The sequence below is a fragment of the Sabethes cyaneus genome, chromosome 2 (genome assembly GCF_943734655.1).
Source record: "Sabethes cyaneus chromosome 2, idSabCyanKW18_F2, whole genome shotgun sequence".
In the NCBI taxonomy this organism is placed as follows: Eukaryota; Metazoa; Arthropoda; class Insecta; order Diptera; family Culicidae; genus Sabethes; species Sabethes cyaneus.
In genome coordinates, this window is record NC_071354.1 from 238082135 (window position 1) to 238110132 (window position 27998).

At 41.9% G+C, this 27998-nt stretch overlaps 2 protein-coding genes across 15 annotated transcripts in view; one reads left to right on the forward strand and one right to left on the reverse strand.

Annotated features, from left to right (window-relative positions):
- Nucleotides 1-26086, forward strand: part of LOC128737801 (carbonic anhydrase 7) — a 77716-nt gene extending 51630 nt beyond the window's left edge. For all 14 annotated transcript variants that reach the window (XM_053832510.1, XM_053832508.1, XM_053832509.1 and 11 more), the window contains 4 exons: nt 11835-11999; nt 13036-13174; nt 13242-13575; nt 25111-26086. In XM_053832510.1, the coding sequence (XP_053688485.1) occupies nt 11835-11999; nt 13036-13174; nt 13242-13575; nt 25111-25440 (968 nt within the window). In that variant the 3' untranslated portion in view covers nt 25441-26086. The remainder of the gene's footprint in view (nt 1-11834; nt 12000-13035; nt 13175-13241; nt 13576-25110) is intronic.
- On the reverse strand, nt 26006-27956 carry LOC128737799 (SAC3 domain-containing protein 1). The gene is made up of 4 exons (XM_053832505.1): nt 27896-27956; nt 27634-27816; nt 26733-27546; nt 26006-26556 (listed from the first exon to the last, which is right to left on the reverse strand). Exons 1-4 carry the CDS (start codon nt 27952-27954, stop codon nt 26461-26463), a joined length of 1152 nt encoding a protein of 383 aa, XP_053688480.1. The 5' UTR covers nt 27955-27956; the 3' UTR covers nt 26006-26460.
- Between the last annotated feature and the right edge of the window lie 42 nt (nt 27957-27998).

Consider the following 27998-nt stretch of genomic DNA (forward strand, 5'->3'; position numbering starts at 1 on the left):
TGCTTTCGGTTTACGATGATTTCAATTTTGACTTCTGAATGTTAATTTTTATTTTGAATTTTGAATTAGAACTTTTCAATTTCTCCTGTTATGTTCTATTCTACCTAGTCCAGTTCTTGTCTGGTCCCACTCTTTTCCGGTCTAATTCTTGCCCCATCCTATTCATGTCCTGCTGGTGTTCTTATCCTGTCCCGGTTTTGTCTGGTCCCAATCTTGTTCAGTGCCATTCTAACGTTGTCCATTTTTTATGCTGTTCCTTTGTTCTCTTGCCCAGTCCTGTTCCTGTTCAGTTCCGTTCTTACCCTGTCCTGTCCCGTCCCATACTTGTCCAGTCCATTTTTACACAGTCCTGTTCTTGTCCCATTCTTCTAATTCTTGGCATGTTACTGTTCTTATCGTGTCCCGCTATCGTCCACTTTCGTTCTTGTCATTCCTGATATTGTCCTGTCCTGTTCTGTCCAGTAACGTTATTTTTCTGTCTTATTCTTGTCTTATCCTGCTTTTGTCCTGTCCCGTACTTGTTCAGTTCTATTCTTGTCCTATCCCGTTATGGTTTAGTCCCGCTCTTTTTCTGTTCTATTCTGCCCCGTTCATGAGTTACCCGTTTTGATTTTGTTCTGTCCTATTCTGTCCAGTGCTGTGCAGTCTTGCTCTTCTCGCGTCCAGTTCTTGTTTTGATCCACACTATCCAGTTCCGTTTTCAATCCTGTTCCGGTCTTGTCGTATTCTTGTCATGTTACTGTCCTTATTCTGTTTCTCACTTTTCTAGTCCTGTTCTTGTCCAGCCCTGTTGCTGTCCAGTTCCTTTCTTGTCTTGTCCCGATTTTATCCTATATTGTTCTGTCTTGTTTTGTCATGTCCATTTCGGTCTTGTCCAGTTTATGTTCCTATCTTCTACTGCCTTGTCGAGTCTTGTACTTGTCCAGTGCCGTTCTTAACCAGTCCCGATCTATTTCTGTATTTTTTTCTATCCTGTACCATTTGTATCGAATTCGGTTCTTGTCCTGTCCCGTTTTCTCGTCAAATTTGGAATGTGGGATTCTTATCGCCATTCTTTGTCGATGCGCCGAAATTTCAGCTGTATTTTTAACAAATCTTTTGCGCAAGGTCAATTTCCTGGGATTTGGAAGTTTGTACTCTCTGTACTATTCCCGGTTTTTAAAAATGGTAACCGCCGGAGTGTCAGAAACTATCATGACATTATTTTTGAGACAGCAGGCAAACGTCTTGAAATGATCTTGGGCGTTGCTTTAAGCTCTGACCAACATGTATTAAGGGTCGACTATTTGGTGACAACGAATTCTCCTGATTTTACGTCTAATTGCGTTACTGAAATGGATCGTAACGTGGCAAGTGGACGGGTATTGCTTCAAAAACTCTTACGATTTTGTATTATAGTTTTGTGAATAAAAGTGAAGCTAGGCTCGAATGCATCGTCTCGGTTGACAAATTCGTCGGGTGCGCCGCAAGGACGTAACTTGGGACCAACTTTGTGTATTTTTTTTTTTTGTAATGACACTCCGCTGATCTTGTTAGAATAGGATGCCGATTGGTATACGTCATGATTTTAAAATTTTAGGTCGTGTGCAAGAACCAGAATTTGACCCGGAAATAAAACTTGATTGCGCAGCTCGTCGACGGTTTAGTCCAAGATGAATGATCATTGTTTTCGCCGCGAACGCACGGCATCCTTCAGTACTTCCAGCCAATCATCAGCTTATTCAAATGATCACATCCCTTGAACACATGAAAATACTTCATACCCAAGTAACACACTTACGTTACTTTTAGTCATATCACTATAATTTGTTTGTTTATTTGTTTATAAGACTCATCTGACAATAAGTATGTCTTAATGAATATTCTTAATTATACTACCACTAATTTCTAACATTAAGCAAACGGTCACGAAAAACATGTATTGGTACATTAAAGTCGAACACTTCAAACACCTCGTTAAAACGAAGACACATAATTCGAACAGGTTCATGAGATCCATATAAATGACTCCGTGGTTCCAAATAGAAGAAGTTTCTCTGGCGTAACGGTCGTTCGGGAGCATATAGGGCCAGTTGTTCTAATAACGACGGGCAGTCGATGCGATCCGTCAGTAGTTTAGCAGTAAAAACCGCCTGTGCAGTTCGTCGTCTGAGTTCCAGTGGCTGAATGCCAAGAAGTCGGCAGCGATTTTCATACGACGGTAGGTTCAGTGGATCGCGGCACGGAAGATGGCGAAGGGCATAGCGGATGAATTTCTTCTGTACCATCTCGATTCTGCGCGACCAATTTGTGTGAAATGGACACCAAATGACAGAATTAGTCTCGAGAATTGACCGCACAAGTGAACAGTCAAGCGATTTAAGGCATAGTGGGTCTCGGAACTCATCCGCAAGCTTGAGCATGAATCCAAGTTGACGGTTGGCCTTAGAGATAATACTGTCGTAGTGGCTCTTGAATGTTAATCCATTATCCAACAGCACTCCCAAATCTTTAATATGCTGTACGCCGAGAAGATGGTGGCCAGAAATAGTATAGGCATATTCAATAGGCGCACGTTTTCTGTGAAACGAAATCACGTTACACTTCTCTATACTTAGCGTTAAGCAGTTTGCTTCGCACCAGCTCACAAACACGTTCAAGTACTCTTGCAGTTCCACACAGTCACTCAGGCACGTAATGGTTTTAAAAATTTTAGTATCGTCAGCATAGAATAGTCGACAACCATGTGGAAGCAGAAAACTAACATCATTTATAAAAATTGAAAAAAGCAGCGGGCCTAAGTTACTGCCTTGCGGGACTCCAGATTGATTGGAGAAGCAGCTGGAGACAGTGGATCTTATTTTGACACATAAGTTTCTGTTCGTCAGGTAAGATCTGAACCAGCATACGGCATCCGTAGATATACCCAGTCGCTCCATTTTGCTCAGCAGTATTTCATGATCCACTCGATCGAAAGCGGCTTTCAGGTCCAGGTAAACAGCGTCGTTTTGAAAGCTAGAGTCCAAATTTTGCAAACAGCGGGAAATAAACTGCATCAGATTTGTGCTCACCGATCTTTTCGGGAAGAATCCATGCTGGTCAGCGTCAATATAGCTTTTACAACAAGCAAACAAAGCGTCGTTTACGAGAATTTCAAACAATTTTGAGCAAGCGCACAAGGACGTGATCCCTAGGTATTTAGTGATATCGCGTTTGTCGCCTTTTTTATGTACTGGAAACATATAAGAAAACTTTTTCTGGACCTCAACAATACAAAAACCTTGTAACCAGAGAGTGCGCTACAGATAACATTACTTCATTCCTTTCAAATCACTGTCGCTAGGTGGCATCTGGGAAGCGGCAGTGAAGTCCATGAAGTTTCATCTGTGACGAATTATTCGCAACACGGTGCAGACAGAAACCGGATTCAGAACTGCTCTCATCTACATAGGTTGAAGTAACGCTAAATTTAAGGCCCAATTACAGCAATTTTTGATGATGCCCAGGAATTGTACCTGCTAGTTCCTGGTCATTTCTTGGTTCTACTTCTTACATTCTACCCCGAATGAAAACCTTTCCTCGCGGGAAATCCAGCCAGGGACCGATTGACTTGCTCCCGAGGTTTCAGTCTAGCTCAACCAAGAAGTTACGAAACGAACGGTCAGCCAGCTCAGTGTACTGCCCGAAGAGTTGAATCCAGCTACGATTGTATGCCATCCTTCACAACCTCATGTTTCTAGCTTCGACAATATGTAATCCAGTTTGGCGGCTGGAATGTAAGAAATTAACTCTTTTGTTCACATTTCTCTAAAACGGACATGTTTTGCTTGACTCGAATAGTATCCATGTATGCTATCCTTTATCTTACAGTCCACAAATGAAATCGAAGGCGAGTTCCAGATGTGTAGCGATTTCGGGACCGAAAAAAGAACCTACATGTAACATTTTTCTTCTTGGTGATATCAAATCGTCCAGAAGCGGAGCACAAAACGGACGGCAAAATATTAAAGGAAAAATAGCGTTGATTGCGGTTGAAAAAAAAAAAAAAAAAAAAGGATTGGCACACTGAGAACATCCTAATTGTTATCACGAATAGTTCGTATCTGGGACAAGTACACATTCGTAGCACATTTTGCACTAGAACGCATTGGATGCACGGTTATTGTCCAGCTTCGTTATCGACGAGATCGAGCTGCGAAGATTGTAGGTAAGAGAAGATATACTTGTGCAATTATGACCTGCATAATGTGCAGTTGTCGTGGTTCAGTGGTTTGCCGCGTCGTCGGCTTTTCTTACGGAAATATAATAAACGAGCTCAACGTCGAATCCCGATTATGTCCGTTTTTTTCAGAAAAAAAGAGTTTCCACTATTTTCCGATAGGTGTCAACATAATGTTATTTTCATGTTGAGTTCTTACGTACATTCGTGTAATGTACGAAGCAATTTTTTAAATTTGTACGCAGCTTTTTACGAAACATTCAGCACTGAATTTACCAATCTATTGCATGGTAGAAAATAACAAAAGAATTCGTAAATCAAATGTTTGTCTTCGTACTTTAAACCATGTTTTATTTTTAGTGCAGAAACCCTGCTCACGAGCAACCACCGAGCCACGTACGCTGCAGTGTGGACAAAGATTGCGAAGGACGAGCTAGTGCTTTACAGGCTCCGTTCGCGACCGTAACGCTCGATGCAACTCGCATTTGATCTTTACGTGATAGTAATAGATAAGTCAAACATCTTTACATATTAAGGAATTTTACTGGAATTTCTGCAAGCTCCTCGTCAAATCGGAATCTGCACTGCCGATTGACGTTCACTTTCTTAACAATCAACGATATTCTGCGTTGCAGCATTATCTGGAGAACCTCGTCGCAATTTCCCCCGGACTTCCTCGTCATCCTTAGCCAAAAAGGTCTCTTATTGGTTCTAGCTCCTTGAGACATCATAATTTTCTTTTTTGGGCTCTGCCCACTGTTGGGCCCATAACCTTTAGCGAAATCGAACTCGTTTATTTATTTTAACGAACAACTATGGTTACTACGGCTGCTACTGCTTTGTTTCTATAGCATTTTTGCTTGAAAATGTCGTGAAGGCGTTTTACTTCTAATTCTAATAACATCGAACTTGTTATGGTCAACTCCATTTCCTAAAAATAGAATGACTGAAGTTTTGGGAGCATCTTAGTAGAATACAAAACCTGAAATTAAACAAAAGAAAAGCTTTTTCCTAATTATTTGTTTATTTGTAAAAAAAAATCTTCGGACACAAGGTGGTCTTCACGATATAAACACATATGACAGTAAATACATACAATAGTACAATTACAAATTTATCGTCTACGAGAGAGTCGTCGTCGAAAATTATTAGGCGTCATGTTGAAATCGAACCAACCGTAGAGTTCGTTGAACCGAATTGCCATAAATCGGATAGGGTCGTACAGTCCGTAGTTTGCATTCCGTCCCTGCAGGTGCAGGAAATACCTGGTTCTGAGGGGTCGTTCAGGAGTATACAGATTTAGTTGCCTCAGAAGAGCGGGGCTGTCCATATCTGCTAGTAGCAATCTAGGAACGTGGCTTGAGCGTTGGCACGTTTTCTTTCAAGATTCTTCAAGTTAAGCAGACGGCAGCGTTCCTCATATGGCGGAAGGTTTCTGGGATCGCGTCATGGAAGACTGCGCAAAGCGTACCATAGAAATTTTTTCTGCACTGCTTCGATTCTAGTGATCCAAATTTGTTGATATTGACACCAGATCACTGATCCGAATTCCAAAACAGACCTTACAAGTGCATAGTACAAAGATCGAAAACAGTACGGGTCACGGAACTCCTTGGCGATTTTAAAAATAAATCCAAGTTGCTTATTGGCTCTGGAGATAATGTCGTTGTAGTGTATACGGAAGGTTGGTGCGCTATCCAGGACGACACCAAGATCACGAATGTGATAGACGCGTTGTAACAAATGTCCTGCCATGTTGTAGCTAAAAGCTATGGGCTTATTTTTACGATGAAAGGAGATGGCGAAACACTTTGAGATGCTGACGGTAAGCATGTTATTCGAGCACCAATCTTCAAATTTATCCACAAGGTGTTGCAGTTCAATGCAGTCGGAGTCCCTTTTAATTGCTTTAAAGATTTTTACATCGTCACCATAGAAAGATCGACAGCCAGGTGGCAGAAGAGCTGATAGTTCGTTTATAAAAAGAGAAAAGAGCAAGGGTCCAAGGTTGCTCCCCTGTGGCACGCCAGAGATGTTGTTGAACGAGTCGGAGACCTCTGATCCGATCTTCACACTTAGCCTACGGTGTGTTAGGTACGAACGTAGCCACTTGCCGAACGGTGCGGAAACTCCCAGCTTCTCCAGCCTAGCAAGGAGGATGCCGTGATCCACCCGATCAAACGCAGCTTTCAGGTCCGTATATACTGCATCAATTTGCACCGCTTCATTCATGTTGAGCAGGCAGAACGAGACGAAATCGACGAGATTCGTGGAGACTAAACGTTTTGGAAGAAAACCATGCTGGTCTGAGGAAATGTAGTGTTGGCAGCTAGCGAACAAAGCGCCGTTCACGATTATCTCGAGCACTTTAGAACTTGAGCATAACGATGTAATCCCTCGATAGTTTTGTACGTTGCGCTTATCACCCTTCTTGTGTACAGGGAACATTACTGATTCTTTCCATAGAGTAGGGAACTTACACTGCTGAATTGAAGCATTGAACAACAGTAAGAGAGGTCTAGCGAGAACAGTAGAACACTTTTTCAGGATGCAAGATGGAATACCGTCAGGTCCGGCCACTAACGAATATTTTAATTTTCCGATGGCAGTTTTCACAATCTCCTCCGTTACACGAAAGACGTTGAGGTTGATGACTTCGTTAGGTGTGTTTCTAACAGCATAAGCAATTTGTTCTGAGGAAGCAGGAGCACGATTAAAAGCCTGCTTGAAGTGAGTAGCAAAGAGGTTGCATTTATCGCGAGCAACATTGGCTTTACGATCGTCCAGAAACAGATCAACTGGTAGACCGCCTTCGTTTTTCTTAGAGTTGACAAATGACCAAAATTTCTTCGGATTTCTGCGGAGGTATCCTTGCATTCGTAGAGTATACTGCTTATACAAAGACCGGTTGTACGCTCGAAAATCACTACAGGCACGGTTAAAGTTTCGCTTGGTGGCTTGGCAGCGTGAGCTTTGAAATGCGCGTAGAGCAAAGGATCTAGCACGTTTCAATCGACGGAGATGCGCGTTTCTCCATGGAGGCTTGCGAGCGGGTCGGCGTGTGGGAACGAAATCGGTGATCAAACTGTTTAAAGTGCGAATGAATTGTTCAACAGCCGTGTCAACATCAGGATACAGTAACAGGGATTGCCAGTCGATCTGCGCAATTGCAGTGGCTAAGCCATTAGAATCGATTCTATGGAAATCTAAATCGATGCTGTTGATAACGTCCTCAAACGCGACAGGGATCGGCAAACTGAATGTAACCTCAAGAGCGGGGTGATCGGCATCAAGCGTGATAATAGGATCGGCCGCCACGGTAACCGAGCAAAGTTGTATGGCTGGATCATTGGCAAGTATCAGATCTAACAAGCGATTATTCCTGTTTAATACTGGATTAATTTGCGTCAGGCCGTGGAAACAGAAACCATCTAAAAGCACGGTGCAAGCTGCGGAAGCGTGAGAGCGTTGGTAGTCGATGCTAGGACAACCGTTTACAGGAACATTCCAAACTAAACTGGACTGGTTGTAATCATCTAACAGCAGCGCTAGGTCACTCAACGCTAGGTGGGAAAACACACTACTAAGTGAGTCGATATGTTCGCTGATACTCATGGCATCGTCCTTACGGTAGGGGGGTAAATAGATTAGGCCAATGCTCAGAGAGAGATCGCCTACTAGGACTTTCACCCATAGCTGCTCAAGTGTTTCGTAGATCGGGGAAGGGTCGGTGGAGCAACTCAGCTTATTAGAGATCGCGATCAACACACCACTGCCACGGGACTTTCTGCTGTTTTGCTGGTTGCGATCGCATCTAAAGACGGAGAATGCATTCCCAAATAACTGTTGGGAGTGAATCTTCTCGTAGAACCAGGTTTCCGTTAATACAATTATATCGAAGTTTGACTCAGCTGCAGCAATATAAAAGTCGTAGATTTTGGTTCGAAGTCCGCGCACGTTCTGGTAATAAATCAGCAATGGAGAATTCGAGTTCGGCTGCGGGTCTGACACAGAGCTGGAAACGGGGACGGCGTCATCGAAGGAATTGTTATAGGAGTTGTTGCACTTGCCTGGTGTGGAATTTTGGGAGCCCCGTTCCGTACACCCACACGCAGGCCCGGGACGACTGTTGTTCGCTGGCAGGAATAACTCGTCTGCGGTGGGGAGGTCGGGGGCTACCATAATACCGTAATCATTGCATCCCGGTACAGCATCAGATGTCGGTAGAGTCGCGGTGAGTTGCCTAGAATGATGTGCAGGATTTCCGGTTTGGAGGCTTCGCTCCGTACAATTGCACACAGTGCCGGGACGACTGGTGTGCGCTGGCAGGAAAGGCTCGACTGTGGCAAGGGGAACAGAAGCCTCCATGATGATAGAAACGTTGCGTCCCAGCTTTCGAATGGCCGACGGTGAAGTGGTAATGGTGCTAGGAGAGTCAGAAGCAGTTACATGACCGAAGATCCTGGAGTCATAGCTGGTTCCGAGGTCGTCGCAGGAGTTACTGCGATCCTTGGAGTAATAGGCGATGAGAGGAGGTTTAATGGTGCCCAGTAGTTTTTTGAGACGGCACCCTCAAACTCTCTAAAGAGAAGACCTTGTGGCCAGGTCCCCGTGTTCAATGCGGAGTCTCGTAATTTTGTATCCATCCCGATTTTAAACGAGATGAAGTTCATTGCAAACAAATCTGCATCCTTTTTGGTCATCGGAATGATCTTGAACGGTCCATCGCACTGCAAGCATTCTCTAACCAAATCAGTTACTGCATCCGCTTTAACACTAGGGTGAATTCTGGACAGATAGAGCCAGAATAATTCCTTCGGAGGGGGAACAGTTTTTACGGCTTCAGAGGTGGATGGTTTCGTACCTCCAAGGAGCGGCTTAGCAATCATAATGCGTTCATCACGACGATGTTTCATTGGAGGTACGCCGACAGTAATTCTAGTGGTGTAGAGACAGTCTCTTGTACTTTCTTAGAAAGCTGTTCCATCTGCTTGCCGTTAACCAAGATTGCCTGCTTCAAATCACTGATGGCCTCACTATGGTTAGCAGACGTTGAGGAGACAGCCTGGCCGACGGAGGATAAAACCTGTTTAAAACGTGTCATTTTCATCAATTCAACGCATTGGTCGCACATCCAAAAGAGATTCCTGCGCTCATATAACACCTTCATGACGGACGAGTTCAATCTAGCGCATTTAGTATGAATGACCTGTTCACAAAATCCCATGCAGGTGATTGTCTCATCAGTCGCTTTCACCGGCTTGGCGCAATGATCACATGCACTTTCCATACTGAATAACTTCTTACCGGCACAAAACTAATCACTGCGAAGAGTATAATCAACTTTAAACCACAGTTAATGCTCAATATCACTGCAAAAATACGGTTTATTATGGAGCCGAACAAACTCAACGTAAACAAACTGAACAGTTTGAACTACTTTTTTTAAAATTCCATTACCAATTCCAATTCACGATTGTTAAAAGTGGACTAGCAATTGGACTTGAAACTGGACTAAAAATTAGAGTAGAAATTGGACTTGTTTTTAAACTTAGAATGCGCAGCGTATTCGATGGTTAGACCTAGTGGAGCATGACCTAGAAAATGTGGGTCAGTCCAAATTGGAGAAATTGGAGAGGGACAGTCATGGACCCCGCAGAGTTTATTGGCGGAACATTATTATGCAAGTCAAATCCTGAGGGACATCGCACCAGGTTTGCTTAAGTGAAGTAAGTGAATTGAACTTAAAATTGAAGTTATGTGGACAGGAAGTTTTGATATTTGATATTGGACTTGAAAGTAGATTTTAAATTAAGCTCGAATTTAATGGAAATTGGGCTTGAAATTGTATATAAATTTGATTTAAATTGAACTTGCCGTAGATTTAGAATTACATTTGAAATTAGACTCGAAATTGGAATTCAAATTGTTCTAGAAATTTGACTTGAAATCCGAGTTCAAATATGACATGAAATTGGAATTAATTTAGAATTCAAATTGGGCTTAAAATTTGACATGTTATTGGACATGAAATAGAACTTTGCATTGGATATTAAATTAGACATGAATTAGAACATGGACACGAAATCAGACGCAAAAATTTACTTGAAATCAGGATCGGAATATTTCGTCTTACTATCTCACACGCTTTGCATCTTTTCCGGTTTTGCTTTTTTTTCTTTCCTGCCACAATTATGTTGTTTTTGGTTTTCCTTTTCTAGCTCCCGTTTTCTGTCTTTTTCTTTCCAGTTTTATCTTTTTCTTTGGTCTGTTCTCTGTTTTTTTTCTTCGTTTTCTGTCCAATTTTCTCATCTCATTTCCACTCTCTTTCTGTCCCATCACTACATTCTTTTGATATCCCGTTTGATCTCTTTTTCCCGTGTTCGAAACGGGAAATCGGTTCTCTTTTCTCTTTCTCTCGCTATTCTTCTTTTTCCTTATGGTATCTGAAGTTTTCTGTTCCGCTTCTTCTTTTTAGTCTCGTTTTTCGTCTTTTTAGTACTGATTTTTCTCTTGTTTTCTTTGCTTGTCAGGCCTGTTTTTCCTGTTTTCTCGTTATTTGTTTTTTCTCCTGTTGACTTTTTTCCTCTTTTTCCGGCATATTCTGTTTTTCATTTTACCGATCATTTCGTTTAGTTTTACAATTTTCCTGCTGCTGAATTTTCGCTTTTTCTTTTCTTACTTTTCTATCTCGTTTCTCCACATTTTTGTTCCGTCTTTACTCCTTTTCTGTCCAGTTTGACCTCGTTTTCTTCAACGTTCTTCATTTTTCTCACTGATTTTTTTCTCCTTTGTTTTCTCTCTTTTTCGGTCCAATCTTATCATTTTTTGCCTCCTTTTCCACTTTTTTCTTATTTTACGACCCATTTTCCGACTCTCTCTGTGACGATTTTTCTTTCGTTTTTCATTTTAGGTTTACTCTCACATTTTATAACCCGTTTGTCCCGCTTTCATCACGCTTTCCCCCGGTGCGCTTTTCCGTTTTTTTTCTCTAGATGCAGGAGCAGGAGACGGACTCTACCTCTAAGTCCGTCGATAAAAGTTGAATTTAATTTGAAAAAAAGTTTTGTTCTTTAATTTCAGAAAAATAGAATCCATAAAAGAAGCCAGAAAGTCGCGGAGGACATTTTACTGGCTATCTAATTAGTGATTATCGTTACGTTGAATATTGCCTTTTTCGAAATAATTGTAAATGGATAACTGATACTCATGATAATTGATAAATGAAACTCATAATTTCATTTCATTTCAATGATCTTCATCAGAAGAAGCCTACCTAAGTATCAAAAAGGCGACACCACTAATGAATTACTGTAACGATAATAAGTTTCAGTGAAGCATCCACTAAACGATATATCAATTTAATTAGCATCAATAAACACCAATCCGCAGACCGCAGGTCGCAGCTACCGTATCGCAAGTCGCACTATTTAAACCAGTTTATAAATATCGGGGTGTTACTTCTGCCAGATTTATCGGTGGATAAGTAATTAGGAAAGTCGTGCTTATTACAGTGTGAATGAGCACGTGCAAAATTTTTATATTTTTTCAGAAGCTAGTCAAAAAAAATCCATAATTCGCAACTAAACGAATCACACGTTTCATGAAACTTTTCTTCTTCCAATTCCCGTTGCAGGTCCATCCCACTGGGGCGAACAGTACAACAGCTGTACCGGCAAGCATCAGAGTCCGATCAACATCAACTCGCTGGAGGTGAAAAAGGTGAATCTACCTCCGCTGGTGCTAAATGAGTTCGACACGCCTCCGGCCCAGACCAACCTGACCAACAATGGACACACGGGTAAGCCTGACTGGGGATATCCTGGAACATATCCTTTCCTACAATTTGTTTTTACAGTTTATTTATCTTTTAATTAGTTTAAACAGATTTTATAGACTTATAGTAGTATCGTGTTCGAATCGCTGTTCAATGCTGTCATTTGAAACGAACCAATATATATAATTATCTCGCATTGCTCAACGTAAAAATTCTAAATAAAATGGAACTTTTATGCATAATTTAAAAAGTCGTGATCTTAGCTTAGCAAAATGATTTGAAATTTAAAAACATCCTAGTTAATTGGTTAAATTAATGCGGCAAATCTAATAGAACAGGTTTTTTCTACTATAAATTGTGCAATCCTTGCGATTTTACGATTACACTCAATTACCCAAACATGCGCCTGTAGCAGCAGCAGCAGTCAGTATGACCCACTGAGCGCGGTCCCGTAGAAAGCGCCAGCGTTTTAGTTGGCAAAACCGGAAAATTTTCAGCCGGCAAAGCGACAAGTGGTTTGCACACACCACTTCTAACGAGTAGCTGTTGCAATCATGTGGGATTCACATGCCCAATTAATCTGCTGCCATTCACTGAATACCATCCGCGGTCGCTCACTTGCGGCGTCGCGTCGTGGCGGTTAGAACCAGTTTGGCTGGCCTGGCCGTATGTGAGCCGGTTGATTTCATCAGGAGTAAATAAAATGACGCGTCTAGAGCAACCAATTCGTGGATCGCCCGCGCTCGCTGGCTGGCTGGTGCTTTCCACAGTTTGTACAACCTATTGCCACCTTAGAACGGCCCGTGGTGCTGGCTGGAGAAACATTTTTGTGACACCGTCTGTCGAACGGAAGGCTACACCCGGCACCCAACTCATCGGAAATTTCGCAATCGTCGAAGAGCTCATAACTGGATTTATCATCGTTTGTCAGCACAATTCGTGGAAATGCTCCCAAATTGATTTTGACTGATTAAATGATCACGATTTAATCACACGCCTAAAACTTTTTTTTTGCCAAAATAAATATTTACCTAAAGTATTGTTCTGAATTTCGTTTCAGTGGCAGTCACGATGAGTGCCGACCACATCCCAACGATTTCCGGTGGTCCACTGACGGGAGAGTATCGTTACTCTCAGCTTCACTTTCATTGGGGTGATAACGATACGGTGGGCAGCGAAGATATGATCGACAATCATATGTAAGTACAGAGCAAATTTCCACCTGCAACTAAAAGCCCCTTACTGAACAATTAATCTTCCATGCAGCTTTCCCATGGAACTGCATGTGGTATTTTTCAAGCAGCAGTACGGAAATGCCAAACAGGCCATGAAGCATTCGGACGGCCTAACGGTGCTGGCATTCTTCTACGAGGTCGCTCCGGAGGATAACCCCACGTACGAGGAGTTTGTCCATCTGCTGGGCAATGTGACCAGTTCGCACAAATCGGCGTCCTTCGTAAGTCCTCCCTCACTGAGGGACTTGATAGCGCGTGATCTGTTGCATTACTACACGTACGATGGGTCACTGACGACGCCGCCGTGCAGCGAGGTTGTCACGTGGATCGACTTCAAGGAGCCAATTTTGCTGTCCCATGCGCAGGTGAGTTTGTACTAAAGCTTTCCCGTATTTCTAGTAGCAAATGAATTCTGCGTCGGGAAAAAAGTAGAAGGGTCTGGGTCTCAGGACATATGCGTAGGCTTGGCGTAGGGCTACGAATGTATACACTTATAGATTCCTTCCCTTAATGTTGATACTACGGATCTTTCTATAGATTTCGTTCAAAGATATTAAATTTGAACATTATTAGGTCGAAGTGTATTCTACAATTTGATATATCTGCAACAATCTGTAAATTTCACTTAAATATCAACTTAAATATTTAGGTGGCTCAAAACGTTCTAACTTGTAATTTTCCAAACATTACCTAATTTTGATCTATTTTGATACATTGTCCGTTAAGTTTTAAATCAAGCTGCAGCTGCCTCGCATTTTCAGTGTATAGTTTTGAAATAAATATAGATCTGCGTAGCTTCCATATGCACCCAACTGAATGTTGAGATTTGTGATTCTATAACATAGAAGAAAATTGATAATGTTTAGAGCAACTAAACGAACTAACTTCTCCTTCTGCCTTTAAACAAAGCAAAAAATCAGAAGGGTTGTATTCCAAACACATCTGCTCAGCTGGCGTAAAACTATGTTTTTCGCGAGCTCGATTTGTTGCGAAGTTTTAGCGAAGAAACCTGGAATATTAAAGAAAACTTTTTACACCATATTGACCCGATGACCGTGTGTGGCGTAAAATAGCGTTAAGTAAATAATAGTGCTAAATAATTGTTTCGTATTTTTGGTAAGTATTTTGTGTTTTACATACACAAAAAAGTTTAATAGTTAATAAGTTTAATAGAATTTTGATATTCAAGTTGGAGCGTGGACCAACTAACGAACAACCAATTAACGAACCCTCAATTAGCGAATCATTGGTCTATTTTAGATTAGAAATCTTCTTCACGCGCAGGTACCCAGCTATTAACAAAATTCTAGGAAAAACTTTAAATCTTCCAACTAATATGTTATTGGAATTAATAAGAGCCATTTCATGAGCTGACACCAAAATTCAAATAAAATATTTTATTTAGCATACGTTTGTCCGCGCTGACAATTATCAAAAAGGCAAGCTTGTCGTGCGGATTCCGTTTAATTCAACTCTTTGCCATCTGAACATATTCCCTCTTGTTTGTTCTCTCATTCCGCGGTTGCAACCGTCAAGGCACGAAAATTGATTTACATTAGCCAGTCCATGACTACCTATGTCGCCTGTTTGCAGCGTTATGAAGCAAGCAAATAGCCAAACGATAATGGCTTTGCTTTTCTTTTTACGCCACTTCAATAGTCTTTACATATCAAGAAGACAGGACTTAGTAACCGCCGCAAATTTATACTGCTCATACTGCTTCCCTGTCTTGAAGCAACAGCAGCAGGCATCAGCCATAATCTTGGTGAACGTAATCGTCGTGTCACCACGGAAAATGCATGAGAAAATTTTAACCATCAAAATCCGTTCTAAATTGAAGGAGGTATTAGCGAAGGCCTCCCAGTTGGCTCCGAGGTATGACGCTGAGCTAATAAGCTAGTCGTCGTATGTTCGAATCTCGACTGGGAGAGGCTGTTAGAGTCAATAGGATCGTAGCAACTGGCCCTGTAATTGTCCTGCACTCTAACAGCTCTTTCATTCCTTCCAAATTTGTGAATCCAAATTTTGAATTGATACCCTGTGATAAGACGTAGTTCTACGTCAAAATGAAAGTTTTATCGTAAACCCAGTGCAGGAGACAAGATACCAATCACTGGATATACACATTTTCCAATACGCGTAACTGAGTACGCGCAAAGCCTTGAGGCTGAGTTGCCGGGTGAGGGCGAGCTAAACGAAGCTCCTCTCGAGGTCAGCTGGGATAGCGTTTAGGCAGCCTCAACAGCGCAGTGGAAGATGCCTATCCATAGATTTCAAGGCAACCTATGATACTATCGACCGCTATGGATAATTTTGAACAAAAACGGTTTTCCCAGAAAACTGACAAGACTAATTATGGTCACAATGGATGGTGTACAGTGATGTGTGATGATATCGGGCGCGTTATCAAGGCCGTTAGAAACACGCAGGGGATTTCGACAAGGCGATGGTATTTCCTATCTCCTGTTCAACATCGCGCTAGAAAGTGTTATGGAACGTGCGTGTCTAGTTAATTTATCTGTGTCGCTGACAACGTGGACATTATTGGCAGGGCGTTCCAGGCGGTTGTTGAGTAGTATTAAACCAAATTGGAACGTGAAGCAGTGAAGGTTGGATTAGTGTTCAATACATCTAAAACCAAGTACCTGTTAGCAGGAGGAACGGAGCACGATCGAGTCCGCATAAGCAGTAGTGTAGTAGTCGACGAATTTATATACTTCGGGTCGTTGATGACTTCGGATAACAATTGCAGCAGTAAAATACGCAGACGCATTTATGCTGGAAGTTCTACTTACTACGGACTCCACAAGACCCTAAAGTCTGGAGAGCTTCACCGCCGTACTAAATGTACCATGTACAAAATGCTAATAAAACCAGTAGCCTTCTACGGACAGGAAAAGTGAACAAGCCAACAAACTTTTTTGTTTAAGAGTAGGTTATACTATTGTATAGCTAAAACCAATGGAACAAGCGCTTGATAAGCTGCTATACAACAAAAATGTTCTTTAGGAATGCTCGACAGGGACTTAAAAGCACTGACCATTTTTGAACGTCGTGTGTTAAGGACCATCATTGGCTGATGGATGGAGAAAGATGAAGAGCTGGCGCAGTTCTTCGGTGAACCCAGTATTCACAAAGTTGCTAAAGCTGAAAGGGAACAATGGGCGGGACATGTTGACAGAATACCGTATAACGACCCTGCAAAAATGGTATTTACTTCGAATCCGAAGTAGACCAGACTTGTGCTCGATAGTTAGATCAAGTGGATCAAGATCTGGAAAGTGTGGGACATATGAGAAATCGAAGACGTACAGCCATGAATTGGTTTGTTGGCAGGACATCGTTATCTAGGTGAAATCCTAAAGGACATCGCACTAGGATAAGTAAGTTCATACTGGAGCAGGTAGCCTAGAAGGAGCGAACCTGAGCTTTTGCTCCCCAGAAGAGGTATCTGTCACACAGTGTCTGTCTCGAAGCGAGCGGCTGAATATGAGACGCTGTATGTTTTTTCTCTCACTTTAAACCAGCAGATAGCTGGGGTGGCTCTTGCCGTATCAAGAATTCTTTTCCGCGATGTTGTGCTACTCGGCGTCAATTTGTTGAGAGTTATAACACACGCAAGTTGGTATTCCTGGTGCCGGTGGGGTTCTTGAAGATAACGGATATCACTGCACAGTCGTCCGGTATCCTTGCGACGTGGCCGGTCCAGTGTCCCGCAAGCTATGCCTATGATGGCAAACCCGTCAGTGGAATGTAGATAGTATACCGAAACTCTTATTTACCAGGAACAACGAAAATTGAAATACGGAACGGATCAATCGCTATAGGACACGGCAAAGAACAATTAATGCATTATGTTTGGAAACTTGGTAGCTGGAATGGCTGAACCGGAACGAGCTGACTTGATTCCTCTTGACTTGAGCTATGTCAATTCGGAGTGGAGATCACTGCTACTCATGAGCAGGCACTTCCTTAAGTACCACCTTATCTACTGCAGTGGCGGTACAAAGGCAGAACATGGAGTCGGTTTCGTAGTGTTGGGAAATCAAAAACAACTAGTTATCCGGTGGATACTCGTAGACGACCTGCAAAATTTTGTGATTAATACTTGGTGGTAAAATGTGGGGCAGACGATGAACTACGAGTTGTATCAATTATTTAAATATGCGGCTATATTGAAGGCAGTATAATATGGCAACTGCGGTGGGCTGGGCACGTGGCCAGAGTGAGCGAAGAAAAACTAGTCAAAAGTTATTTCCAGCAGAGAACCAGGAAGAGGTCGTAGACTTCAGGCCTGATCTTGCACCCGATGGATAGGGTTGCCAAGTCTGAAAATTACAAAAACCGGCCGGTCGGTCGTGCCTTCAAAAAATGCGGGGGAGGGGGGTGGTAGCATATTAGACTATTTGCCTGGAATGTGTAATGTTGTTTATGTTTATGTTTATTGAATATAATCATCCGATCTAATTGATCTTAATGATCTTGGGGTGGGGAAAAGCCGTCTTGATATTCTCAAGAGACATAAAAACCCCACCATCTTTTAGGCGCATACATACATACATGAAACAATGAAAAATTACAAATAATATAGTAGTCATAAACAATTAAATTAAAACGTCCTAGACATAATACACCACTAGTTAAAAATTCTTGTCGTCTTCAGTTTGTTTTTGAAGGAAGCAGTAGTTTCGTGAAAGTCGAATAGTTCGATGACCTCAGCAAATATTCGTTGGAGCCTGGTTATTGGTTCGTTACTGCCGTATTGGCTACTGTGGAATGGTAAATGGATTAGGCTACGTTTACGTAACGGCCGTTCAGGCGTGTTGAACCGGAAACGCGACAGCAGGGCGGGGCAGTCAACTTCGCCTTTTAGAATTTTGGCGGCAAATGTGGCCTGGGCAATTTTTCGACGTGTAAGCGGTGTGCTTATATTGATCAGTTGACACCGATCTGGATACGAGGGCAGGTTATTAGCATCTCTCCAAGGTAATCGTTGTAGAGCAAACCGAACGAATCGCTTTTGTATTCTATACGGTCGTTCCAGTACTCCTGATATAGGCCCCAAATAATGCAAGCAGTTTCTAGGAGAGGTCTTACCAAAGCGCAGTACAACGATCGAAAGCACAATGGATCACTGAACTCGTTACAAACTTTTTTGATAAACCCATGCTGGCAGTTTGCTTTCTGTATGTAATGCGCGTTAATGACATATTATTTGAGTAGTCGTCGAAAGTCGCTTGACAGTTTCCCATGTAAATGGGATGAGCAGTCAGTTGTGACAGTCGCAACCACAACGAACATTGAACGGATTATTGAAAGTAGCTAGTTTAAGAGTTACAACTTCTGGCGCTAGTGGAGAATTTAATGTATATATTATCGCAAGAATCAAAGTACTGTCACTGCAAAACTGGCTGTCTTCAATGATCCACTGCTCTGGATTGCTAATAAATTTATCCGAAAATTTAACAAATCAGTTAAAAAGTACAAATCCGGTTTCATATGTCGGAAAACCGGCCTTTTTGTAAGATTGACCGGCCACCGGCTTTGCATGTGAAAAACCGGTCGGGCCGGCCAAAAACCGGCCACTTGGCAACCCTACCGATGGATGTGATGTTTAGCTGGTGTTGGCGTTCGGCGTAGGATCGATAATGGACCGTTGCCTCGGTTGCCACAAAAGTAAGATAACCATGGACCAGAATAGTTTTGAACACGATGGAATTTCTAGGAGTTTTTGTTGGAAATCTGTTAGAAGCTTGGTGGGGCTGGATAGAATGGCTGAATCACAAATGGCCGAATTTCAACAACGATCACAGAAGGCCGAATTAACTTTGGGCGAACCACGAAAGGCCGATTTTTTTCGGAATGTCTAAATAACTATTAAAGGGGGCATTATACCTTTTTAATTTTTAAAAACCGATTTTTTTTTAATTGAATATTTCAAAAGATTAACATTTTAGCCATATGTGTTTGAAGCCATTTGGATGAATTCCAAAAATTGACAAAGTTACAGCTATTTGTACCGCACATGCATGTCTGGAGCGATTACACAGCGAATAAAAACTTCAACGCCGTTTTTCTCGAAACCAGGTTTTAAAAGGCGGTACCATAAAAATCTCAAGAGCAGCTCAAGAAATTCTCATGATTCTTTTTTATTTCAAAGCAGGGGTGACATTGCGATTCTCGTTTCGAGTTATTTTGGTTCGTTTCGACCACGTGGGCGAAACGAACTAAAACCACTCGAAACGAGAATCGCAATGTCACCCCTGGCTTCATTTTCGGTTTTTTGCTCAGTAGATGCTGAGCACTGAGCAAAAAAACCAAAATGAAGCCTGTTCCGAAGCCAACAAAATTATATAGAGTTTGACCCATTTTTTCGCTATTGCAATTTTTGTAATTTTTGGAAATGTTTAAAGTAAACTTTTTCGTTGAAAAACCTACACTTTTATGTTTGAATGTCCGCCATTTTGTTATGCGTTCAAATTTAAACAAAATTAAAATTTGGGATTTAAATTTGGGTGAAACACGAGATAATTAAACATACGTCGTTTTGGAAGGTTTTAATTCGGATACACGTGAGTCGGAAGCGCCGGCCACCGGCAGAAACCACTTCTATTCAGGTGCATACATTTTCCTAGGTTTACTAAATACTAGGGATTATCCTTTAGTTAAGTTCGAAAGTGCAGCAGCGAGTAGGGACAGCATGTTTCCAACGTTTGTGCAGGTTGAAGGTCGTGAATGTTTTCGGCCGAATATGACGTTTTGGAGTACAATCAATATATATAGAATGCCAGTGTCGCTGGTGTTTCATGGATATTTTGGTGGCAAACATGTTGGTGGTTCGTGTCTTGGATACGGGAACAACATTGTCAAATTGCCCAATAGAAAATTTTCCTGCCGACGAAATACCCTAAAACGACCAAATCGGGTGATTCATCCTACGTGATTTACGAAAAAGCAGAAGGATTTTTTTATTGGGTTGCCTTTTTAGTTTGACAATTCCCGTTTCGAATCAATCACTCACACATTTGCGCATACAATGTAAATACATAATTTTCAAATGTGTGATGTTTACCACGAGCACTGCAGCGACACTGGCATTCTATATATATTGATTCTACTCGTTTTGGCCATTCGTATGTAATTCGTTTGGTGGTACGATCAATTTAGTGGGATGGGGTCACCTGGTTTTGCTGAACGGGGACCGCCCTGTTCTTTGTGATCGCTCGCTTAAGCGATTCTAGTTCATTGGTCACCGTTTCGGTAGAGTTTAGAGGCAGTTGTGATATCCTGCTTATTCACCATCTCATGACTGACTGACTGACCGTCGTCCTCATTTAACGCGAGAAGCTGTCAGGAGTCAGTTTGAAAGCCACGGGGTAGTGGTCGAATGAAAGTTCCCAAAAGACTTTCAAGTTCGAAGACAAGTTCGTAAAGAAAACATCCACAATTAAGTGAATCCCCGAGAATCTGGGCATCCTGTCGTTTTGGTTTCTTCTTCTACTGCCCTACACTTAATTCGGTTTAAGTTAGATCGCTATTGAGCGGCAGTACCAACTCGGATTCTGGATTATTTGGGACGTTAGGTCGCTACATCATCGATATCCTCGGTGCCCGAAAAGTTTAAAAGGTACACACTAATCTCCGACTTGAGATGAATTTGCAGGACGACAACGTTGCCTCGTTTTTTCTTCTGTGACAGCAGCGTCCTTCTAATAGAGAAAGACGAGCAACTCGATGTGTTGTTTACTTCTCAGATAGCAAGGGTTCGAACAATGTCGAACAAGTTATCTTGCGTCATTTGTGCAGCAATGAAAATTTTATAAACCAGTCACTCACGTGTATCGATTGTAACGGAATAAATCTCTTACTTTAGATACCTCCCCAGGAAAAAAATCCTTCGTGGTCAAATCTGGGCTCCATTCCGCCCAAACCACGGCTTTTTGAAAATATCCTATGGACCGAAAATCTGTCGACTAATTCTATCGGTCCATACATTGACGGATATCTGCATTATGGTTTTGTGGTCGTTATTGGTATTGAAGCACCTCGTGAAAGTACTCTCATCGGTCCACAGCATATCTATACCTATAAAGAAGGATTTCTGTCTGTCTGTCTGTCTGTCTGTCTGTCTGTCTGTCTGTCTGTCTGTCTGTCTGTCTGTCTGTCTGTCTGTCTGTATTTTGTTCCTTATAGAATCGAAAACTACTGAACCAATCGGCGTGAAAATTTGCATGTAGAGGTTTTTGGGGCCAGGGAAGGTTTTAGTGATGGTTAGAGACCACTCCCCCCACTAAGAGGGGGGGCTCCCATACAAATGAAACACAAATTTCTGCATAACTCGAGAACTAATCAAGCAAATAGAACCAAATTTGGCATGTGGGTGTTTTCGGTAACAAGAATTTATTCTAGGGTAATTTGAGACCCCTCCCCTCTTTATAAGGGGAATTTTAACTCCTCTCCCCTTTAAGAGGGGGGGCTTCCATACAAATTTCCTCATAACTCGAGAACTAATCAAGCAAATGGAATCAAATTTGGCATGTGTGTGTTTTTGGAGACCAAAATTTTTTCTATGATGAATTGGGACCCCTCCCCACTTTAGGAGGGGGGGCTCCCATACTAGCAAAATACAAATTTCCTCATAACTCGAGAACTAATCAAGCAAATGGAACCAAATTTGGCCTGTGAAGGTTTTCGATGGCAAGAATATTTTTTATGATGAATTGGGACCCCTCCCTACTTTAGGAGGGGGGGCTCATATACAAGCGAAATACAAATTTCCTCATAACTCGAGAACTAATCAAGCAAATGGAACCAAATTTGGCATGTGAAGGTTTTCGAAGGCAAGAATATTTTCTATGATGAATTAGGCCCCTCCCCACTTTAAGAGGGGGGGCTCCTGTACAAATGAAATACAAATTTCCTCATAACTCGAGAACTAATCAAGCAAATGGAACCAAATTTGGCATGTGTGTGTTTTTGGAGACCAAAATTTTTTCTATGATGAATTGGGACCCCTCCCCACTTTAGGAGGGGGGGCTCCTATACAAACGAAATACAAATTTCCTCATAACTCGAGAACTAATCAAGCAAAGAGAACCAAATTTGGCATGTGTGTGTTTTTGGAGACCAAAATTTTTTCTATGACGAATTATGACCCCTCCCTACTTTAGGAGGGGGGGCTCCTATACAAGCGAAATACAAATTTCCTCATAACTCGAGAACTAATCAAGCAAATGGAACCAAATTTGGCATGTGAAGGTTTTCGAAGACAAGAATATTTTTTATGATGAATTGGGACACCTCCCCACTTTAGGAGGGGGAAGCTCCTATATAAGCTAAATATAAATTTCCTCATAACTCGAGAAATAATCAAGCAAATGGAACAAACTTTGGCATGTAGGTGTTTTTGGAGGCAAGATTTTTTTCTATGATGCATTAGGACCTCTCCTCACTTTAGTAGGGGGGGCTCCTATACAAATGAAATACAAATTTCCTCATAACTCGAGAACTAATCAAGCAGATAGAACCAAATTTGGCATGTGGGTGTTTTCGGTGACAAGAATTTATTCTATGGTAAATTGAGACCCCTCCCTCTTTATAAGGGGAATTATAACTCCTCTCCCCTTTAAGAGGGGGGGTTTCCATACAAATTTCCTCTTAACTCGAGAACTAATCAAGCAAATGGAACCAACTTTGGCATGTGAAGGTTTTCGAGGGCAAGAAAATTTTCTACGGTGAATTAGGACCCCTCCCCACTCTAAGAGGGGGGGCTCCTGTACAAATGAAATACAAATTTCCTCCTAACTCGAGAACTAATCAAGCAAATAGAACAACATTTGGCATGTGGGTGTTTTTTTTGGTGACAAGAATTTATTCTATGGTGAATTGAGACCCCTCCCCTCTTTATAAGAGGAATTATAACTCCTCTCCCCTTTAAGAGGGGGGACTTCCATACAAATTTCCTCATAACTCGAGAACTAATCAAGCAAATGCAACCAAATTTGGCATGTGAAGGTTTTCGAGAGCAAGAAAATTTTCTATGGTGAATTAGGACCCCTCCCCACTTTAAGAGGAGGGGCTCCTGTACAAATGAAATACAAATTTCCTCATAACTCGAGAACTAATCAACCGAATTGAACCAAATTTGGCATGTGTGTGTTTTTGGAGACAATTTTTTTTTCAATGATGAATTGGGACCCCTCACCACTTTAGGAGGGGGGGTCCTATACAAACGAAACACAAATTTCCTCATAACTCGAGAACTAATCCAGCAAATGGAACCAAATTTGGCGTGTAGGTGTTTTTGGAGGCAAGAATTTTTTCTGTGATGAATTAGGACCTCTTTCCACATTAGGAAGGGGGGCTCCCATACAAATGAAATACAAATTTCCCCATAACTCGAGAACTAATCAAGCAAATAGAACCAAATTCGGCATGTGGAGGTTTTTGGAGGCAAAAATATTTTCTACGGTGAATTAGGATCCTTCCACACTTCAAGAGGGGGGGCTTCTACACAAATGAAATACAAATTTCCTCATAATTCGAGAACTAATCAAGCAAATGGAACCATATTTGGCATGTGGGTGTTTTTGGAGGCAACCATTTTTCCCATGATGAATTAGGACTTCTTACCTTTTTAGGAGGGGGGGGGGCTCCCATTCAAACGAAATACAAATTTGCTCCTAACTTTAGAACTAATCAAGCAAATGGAACCAAATTTGGCATGTGAGAGTTTTAGATGGCAGAATTTTTTTTCTGTGGTGTATTACGACCCCTTTCCATTTTAAGAGGGTGGGCTCCCATACAAATAAAATACAAATTTCCTTATAATTTGAGTACTAATCAAGCAAATGGAACCAAATTTAGTATGTAGGAGATTTTTGAGTCTTGAATTTATTTTATGATAGTTAGAGACCTCTCACCCCTGTGGTAGGGGGATATGGACTCTCATACAAATAAAACAGAAATTTTTGCGAAACTCAAAAACTAATCCAACTCGAGAAATTCGAGACTCTTCCATAAAACATTAATCAATAACAAGACCACAAAAACTATCTATAGTAACACTAGATCATTCAGGACGAGCCGGTCGCGAGTGTTGCCGGTGACCCGCCGTCGGAAGCGCCGCCCACTGGGGGGCTTGCAAAACTCGAGAAGTGACAAAGATCATCCGAGATTCATGATTTATGTACAACACAGGTTAATTTGTGGCAATACGAAGTTTGTCGGGTCAGCTAGTTTTTCATAAATTGAGAGTTGGCCTCCATTTTTGCTTGCATAATTCTGCAAAAACCAAGCCGATTTATCCATTGGCGGAACTAGGGAAATGGCTAGGGGGGGAGGGGAGGGGGCTAAGCCCCCTCTAGGAACGATTTAGTCCCCCCCCCCTAGAAAAATGGACCTGGCCGACCAAAATCATGGTCTAAAAAAATGATGTATGAATTCGTTCAGTTTACAGATGCTAATTCAACACATAACACGGTACGTTTAGAATGAAATTGCAACGAAACTAAAAGAGATAGGCCAGGAGGTCCTCTATTACCCCCTGAAATATTTGCACCAAGCCACCTAATACCGCTATCCTGCATACATGATAAAGTTCAAATGACTTTTAATCGCGGGATAGTCACAAAAATCAGTTATTTTTCATACCAATGGTTATAAAATGCTTTGATTTATCTCAGTTGCGTACGCTCAAAATACTTTCCCACATACTCACATTCATCAGTCTGGTTTTCCCGATAAATAATTTCACTTTCAGTCTGCTGACGGTATCCCTGACCTAACCATTCGCCGCTACAATCATCTCAATTAATTGACGTAAATTTTCTCTTTTTCTCTCTTTATTTTTATGTCCACACACACTCGGCTCACGTCACCTCACCGTGGGTCGACCCTAGATTGAGGCATTCCGCGCGCTAGAGGACGAAGAAGGACGCCCACTGACCCACAATTTTCGCCCGATTCAACCGCTGGGCGATCGCGTGGTGATGTTCAACACGGACGAGATCGTCAAGGACGTCGACCTGACGGATGACGAAGCGGAGATGCCGCCGCCCGACGAGGAGCAGGAGCAGACGCTGGATGGCAGCAGTGCCAAACCGGATGACGCCCGGAAACCGAAGCACGGTGGTCGGACAGGACGACCGGACAGTGGGACCGGTTCGGTCGCCGCTAGCTGGATGCTGGTGCTGACGTTTGCGGCGTTGGTTCGCTGTTTAGTCGGTTAAGAAGGATGCTCGCTCCTCGCGTTCTCTATTGAATTAATTGTAAATAGCTGAATAGTAGATACCTAATTTAAAAGCGATGCTATGCTATATGTTGATATTCGATAGCGGTTGAATTTCTCTCAAGCGAATTTACTGTGAAAATGAACAATAAGTTAATCGGTGCACGATTTTTAGGACTACGATTCGATAAGAATTATCTCGATAGATGTAATGTATTGGTAATTTTGCAAGTAGGAGACGAAAAAAGCGCTAAATTAAGTAATCCGGCCGCAAATAAACGGAATAGAGTGGATAGCATGAGCTATGATGGCAGACCAAATATATGTAATGAATATAATAAAAATAATTTTTGTTGAAATCAAAATGAGATTTCACAAGAGAGTAACTGATAATCGTTGAATGCTACTTACTACACACATTCTTACGTTTAATACGGAAATACCGAAATTTTGTTCAAATAAACTCTCTAGAAATGAGAGCTAGTTCCGCCAATATGGTTGCCGGGAGGATCCGAGTTTTTTACAGCCCTAGTAATTCCACCAAATAATCAAACTTTAGCTTACCTGTATCTGTAGTGTATAAAAATCACTAACACTTTTATTTAATTTCATTTTGCTTCTATAACCATTTAGTTAACGTACTTCTTAGTAAATTATTCAAACTGATTTGTTAGTTTTATTAATACTAGACATTTTTTCACGCCTTCTACGACTGTAACTGAACTGTTAAATTGTCCTTTCAACCTCAGCTTTCAACGAATGATTTTGATTTTAGAATCACTGCCTACTATGAATGAACGCCTTGTTGTTTATTAATTTAAATTTAAAATTAACGACGTCAATACGTTCCCAGGCTCGTTACACTACACAATTACAAAATGTTCATACACTAGCACATACTATCTGCTAATTGGTCCACCTATTTTATATCATTCTCAAACATAACAATAGTCTTCATTGTTAAAATCTACGTTTTGATTGAGTTAACTATCCAACAACGTATACATGCTAATCCAAATAGTCAGCAAGTGTCCGCATCCCCACCTATCATCAGTGCAGAGATCGCCTTCACGCTACCAAGTGCCCGATCAACAAACTCCATGCGGCGCGGTTGATTCTGGCAGACCAAATGAACGAAATTAATCAATTAGTACGCAACGACGGAACGACATACGGCAATTGACAGCACAACCGTACCGGAGCAACCACCAACGAACACTGGAGGGAGCTATCGCCTCCCTGCAGTGGTCGTGGCTCGGGGATAGTTACCCGCCGTATATTTGTTCAACTTACCGCAGGTTTGTTGGCATCGAATTGAGCCTTCTCAAATTTCACCGATTTCTGGTTGAGATGGCTGAGCTGCCGCTGACCACCGGCCGCGTCCGCTTTCGGTTCGCTAGGTGAGTCTTCATCATCCTCCCACCAGTCCGTTTTGGTTTTGGTTGATCGAGCGCTCTGGTCTATCACCTGGAGGTTGTAGTATTTGCAGTCGTCGATCAGCGCCAAACCCTCACATTTCTGATAGTGCAAAACGTGATGAAGCCACTCGAGTGGAACGATGAGGACTTTGCTCTGGAAGGCTACCGAGAATCGGAGCAGCATTTGGCGACGAATTTCCGCTAGCTTTAGCACAGCAAGAGCTGCTTCCAGTGGGGGAAGCTTCTGGATGGCATGCAGGACTCGGTAGAAGTTCCCCCGATGGTATTCGATGTTCATCCGGAGGAGTGTTCTTAGTGATTCCTTTAGTTTGCTAGGTAAACTGATCCCCCGATTGAGGGCTTCGGTGTGACCAAGGTTGAACATCAGGTAAAGTCCTTCCATTTCGGTTCGATTAGGGGACTGCTTATTCAACTCATCGTAGCAGCGGAGTGCCTTTTTCAAGCACTCCTGCAAATGTGTGTTGCAAATTTTTGGGTCAAACTCACTGATTGGTGCCTCACAGAGCCGATAGGCGCTGTAAGCTAGGAAACGAATGATCGGTTCCAGCAGTTGCAATGTTTTTTCCGCACTCAGGTTTTGCATAACCATTTCCTGGCGAACGGCCCGAAGACGATCGAAGATGAAATCATATTTGAAATTGTATGACCGACGGTCGTCGTGGAAGACTCTGCGTAAAATAGGAATAAATTAATTTATTGCTTTATAAGTCACATAAAATATTCAATATAGAGTGCTGAAGAATCCAAGTACTCACTCTGTTAGCAAATACTTTACGGTACGTTTCAATGCTTGTACCGATCGAATATCGGTTTCCTTCGGTCGTTTCACGCCAGCGGCGGATCGAGAGAACTCCTTTACTACTCGACTTGGTTCACTTGGCTGGCGGGCACCAGAGCTTCGTAGCTCGTAGAAGTGCAATAGTTTTTCTCTAGTACGGCTGCATTCAAACCAAAACTTATTATTAGTTTACAAACGGATAATGCTCGACACAGGTTGTATTTAAAATTCTCACTTACAGTTCAATTTCCGATTTAGGGCACATCGATTCACATTTTCCGCAAATAAATTGTTCCATTGCTGCGCGCTCGCAGGTGATATTTTGTTTACATTCTTTTCGTT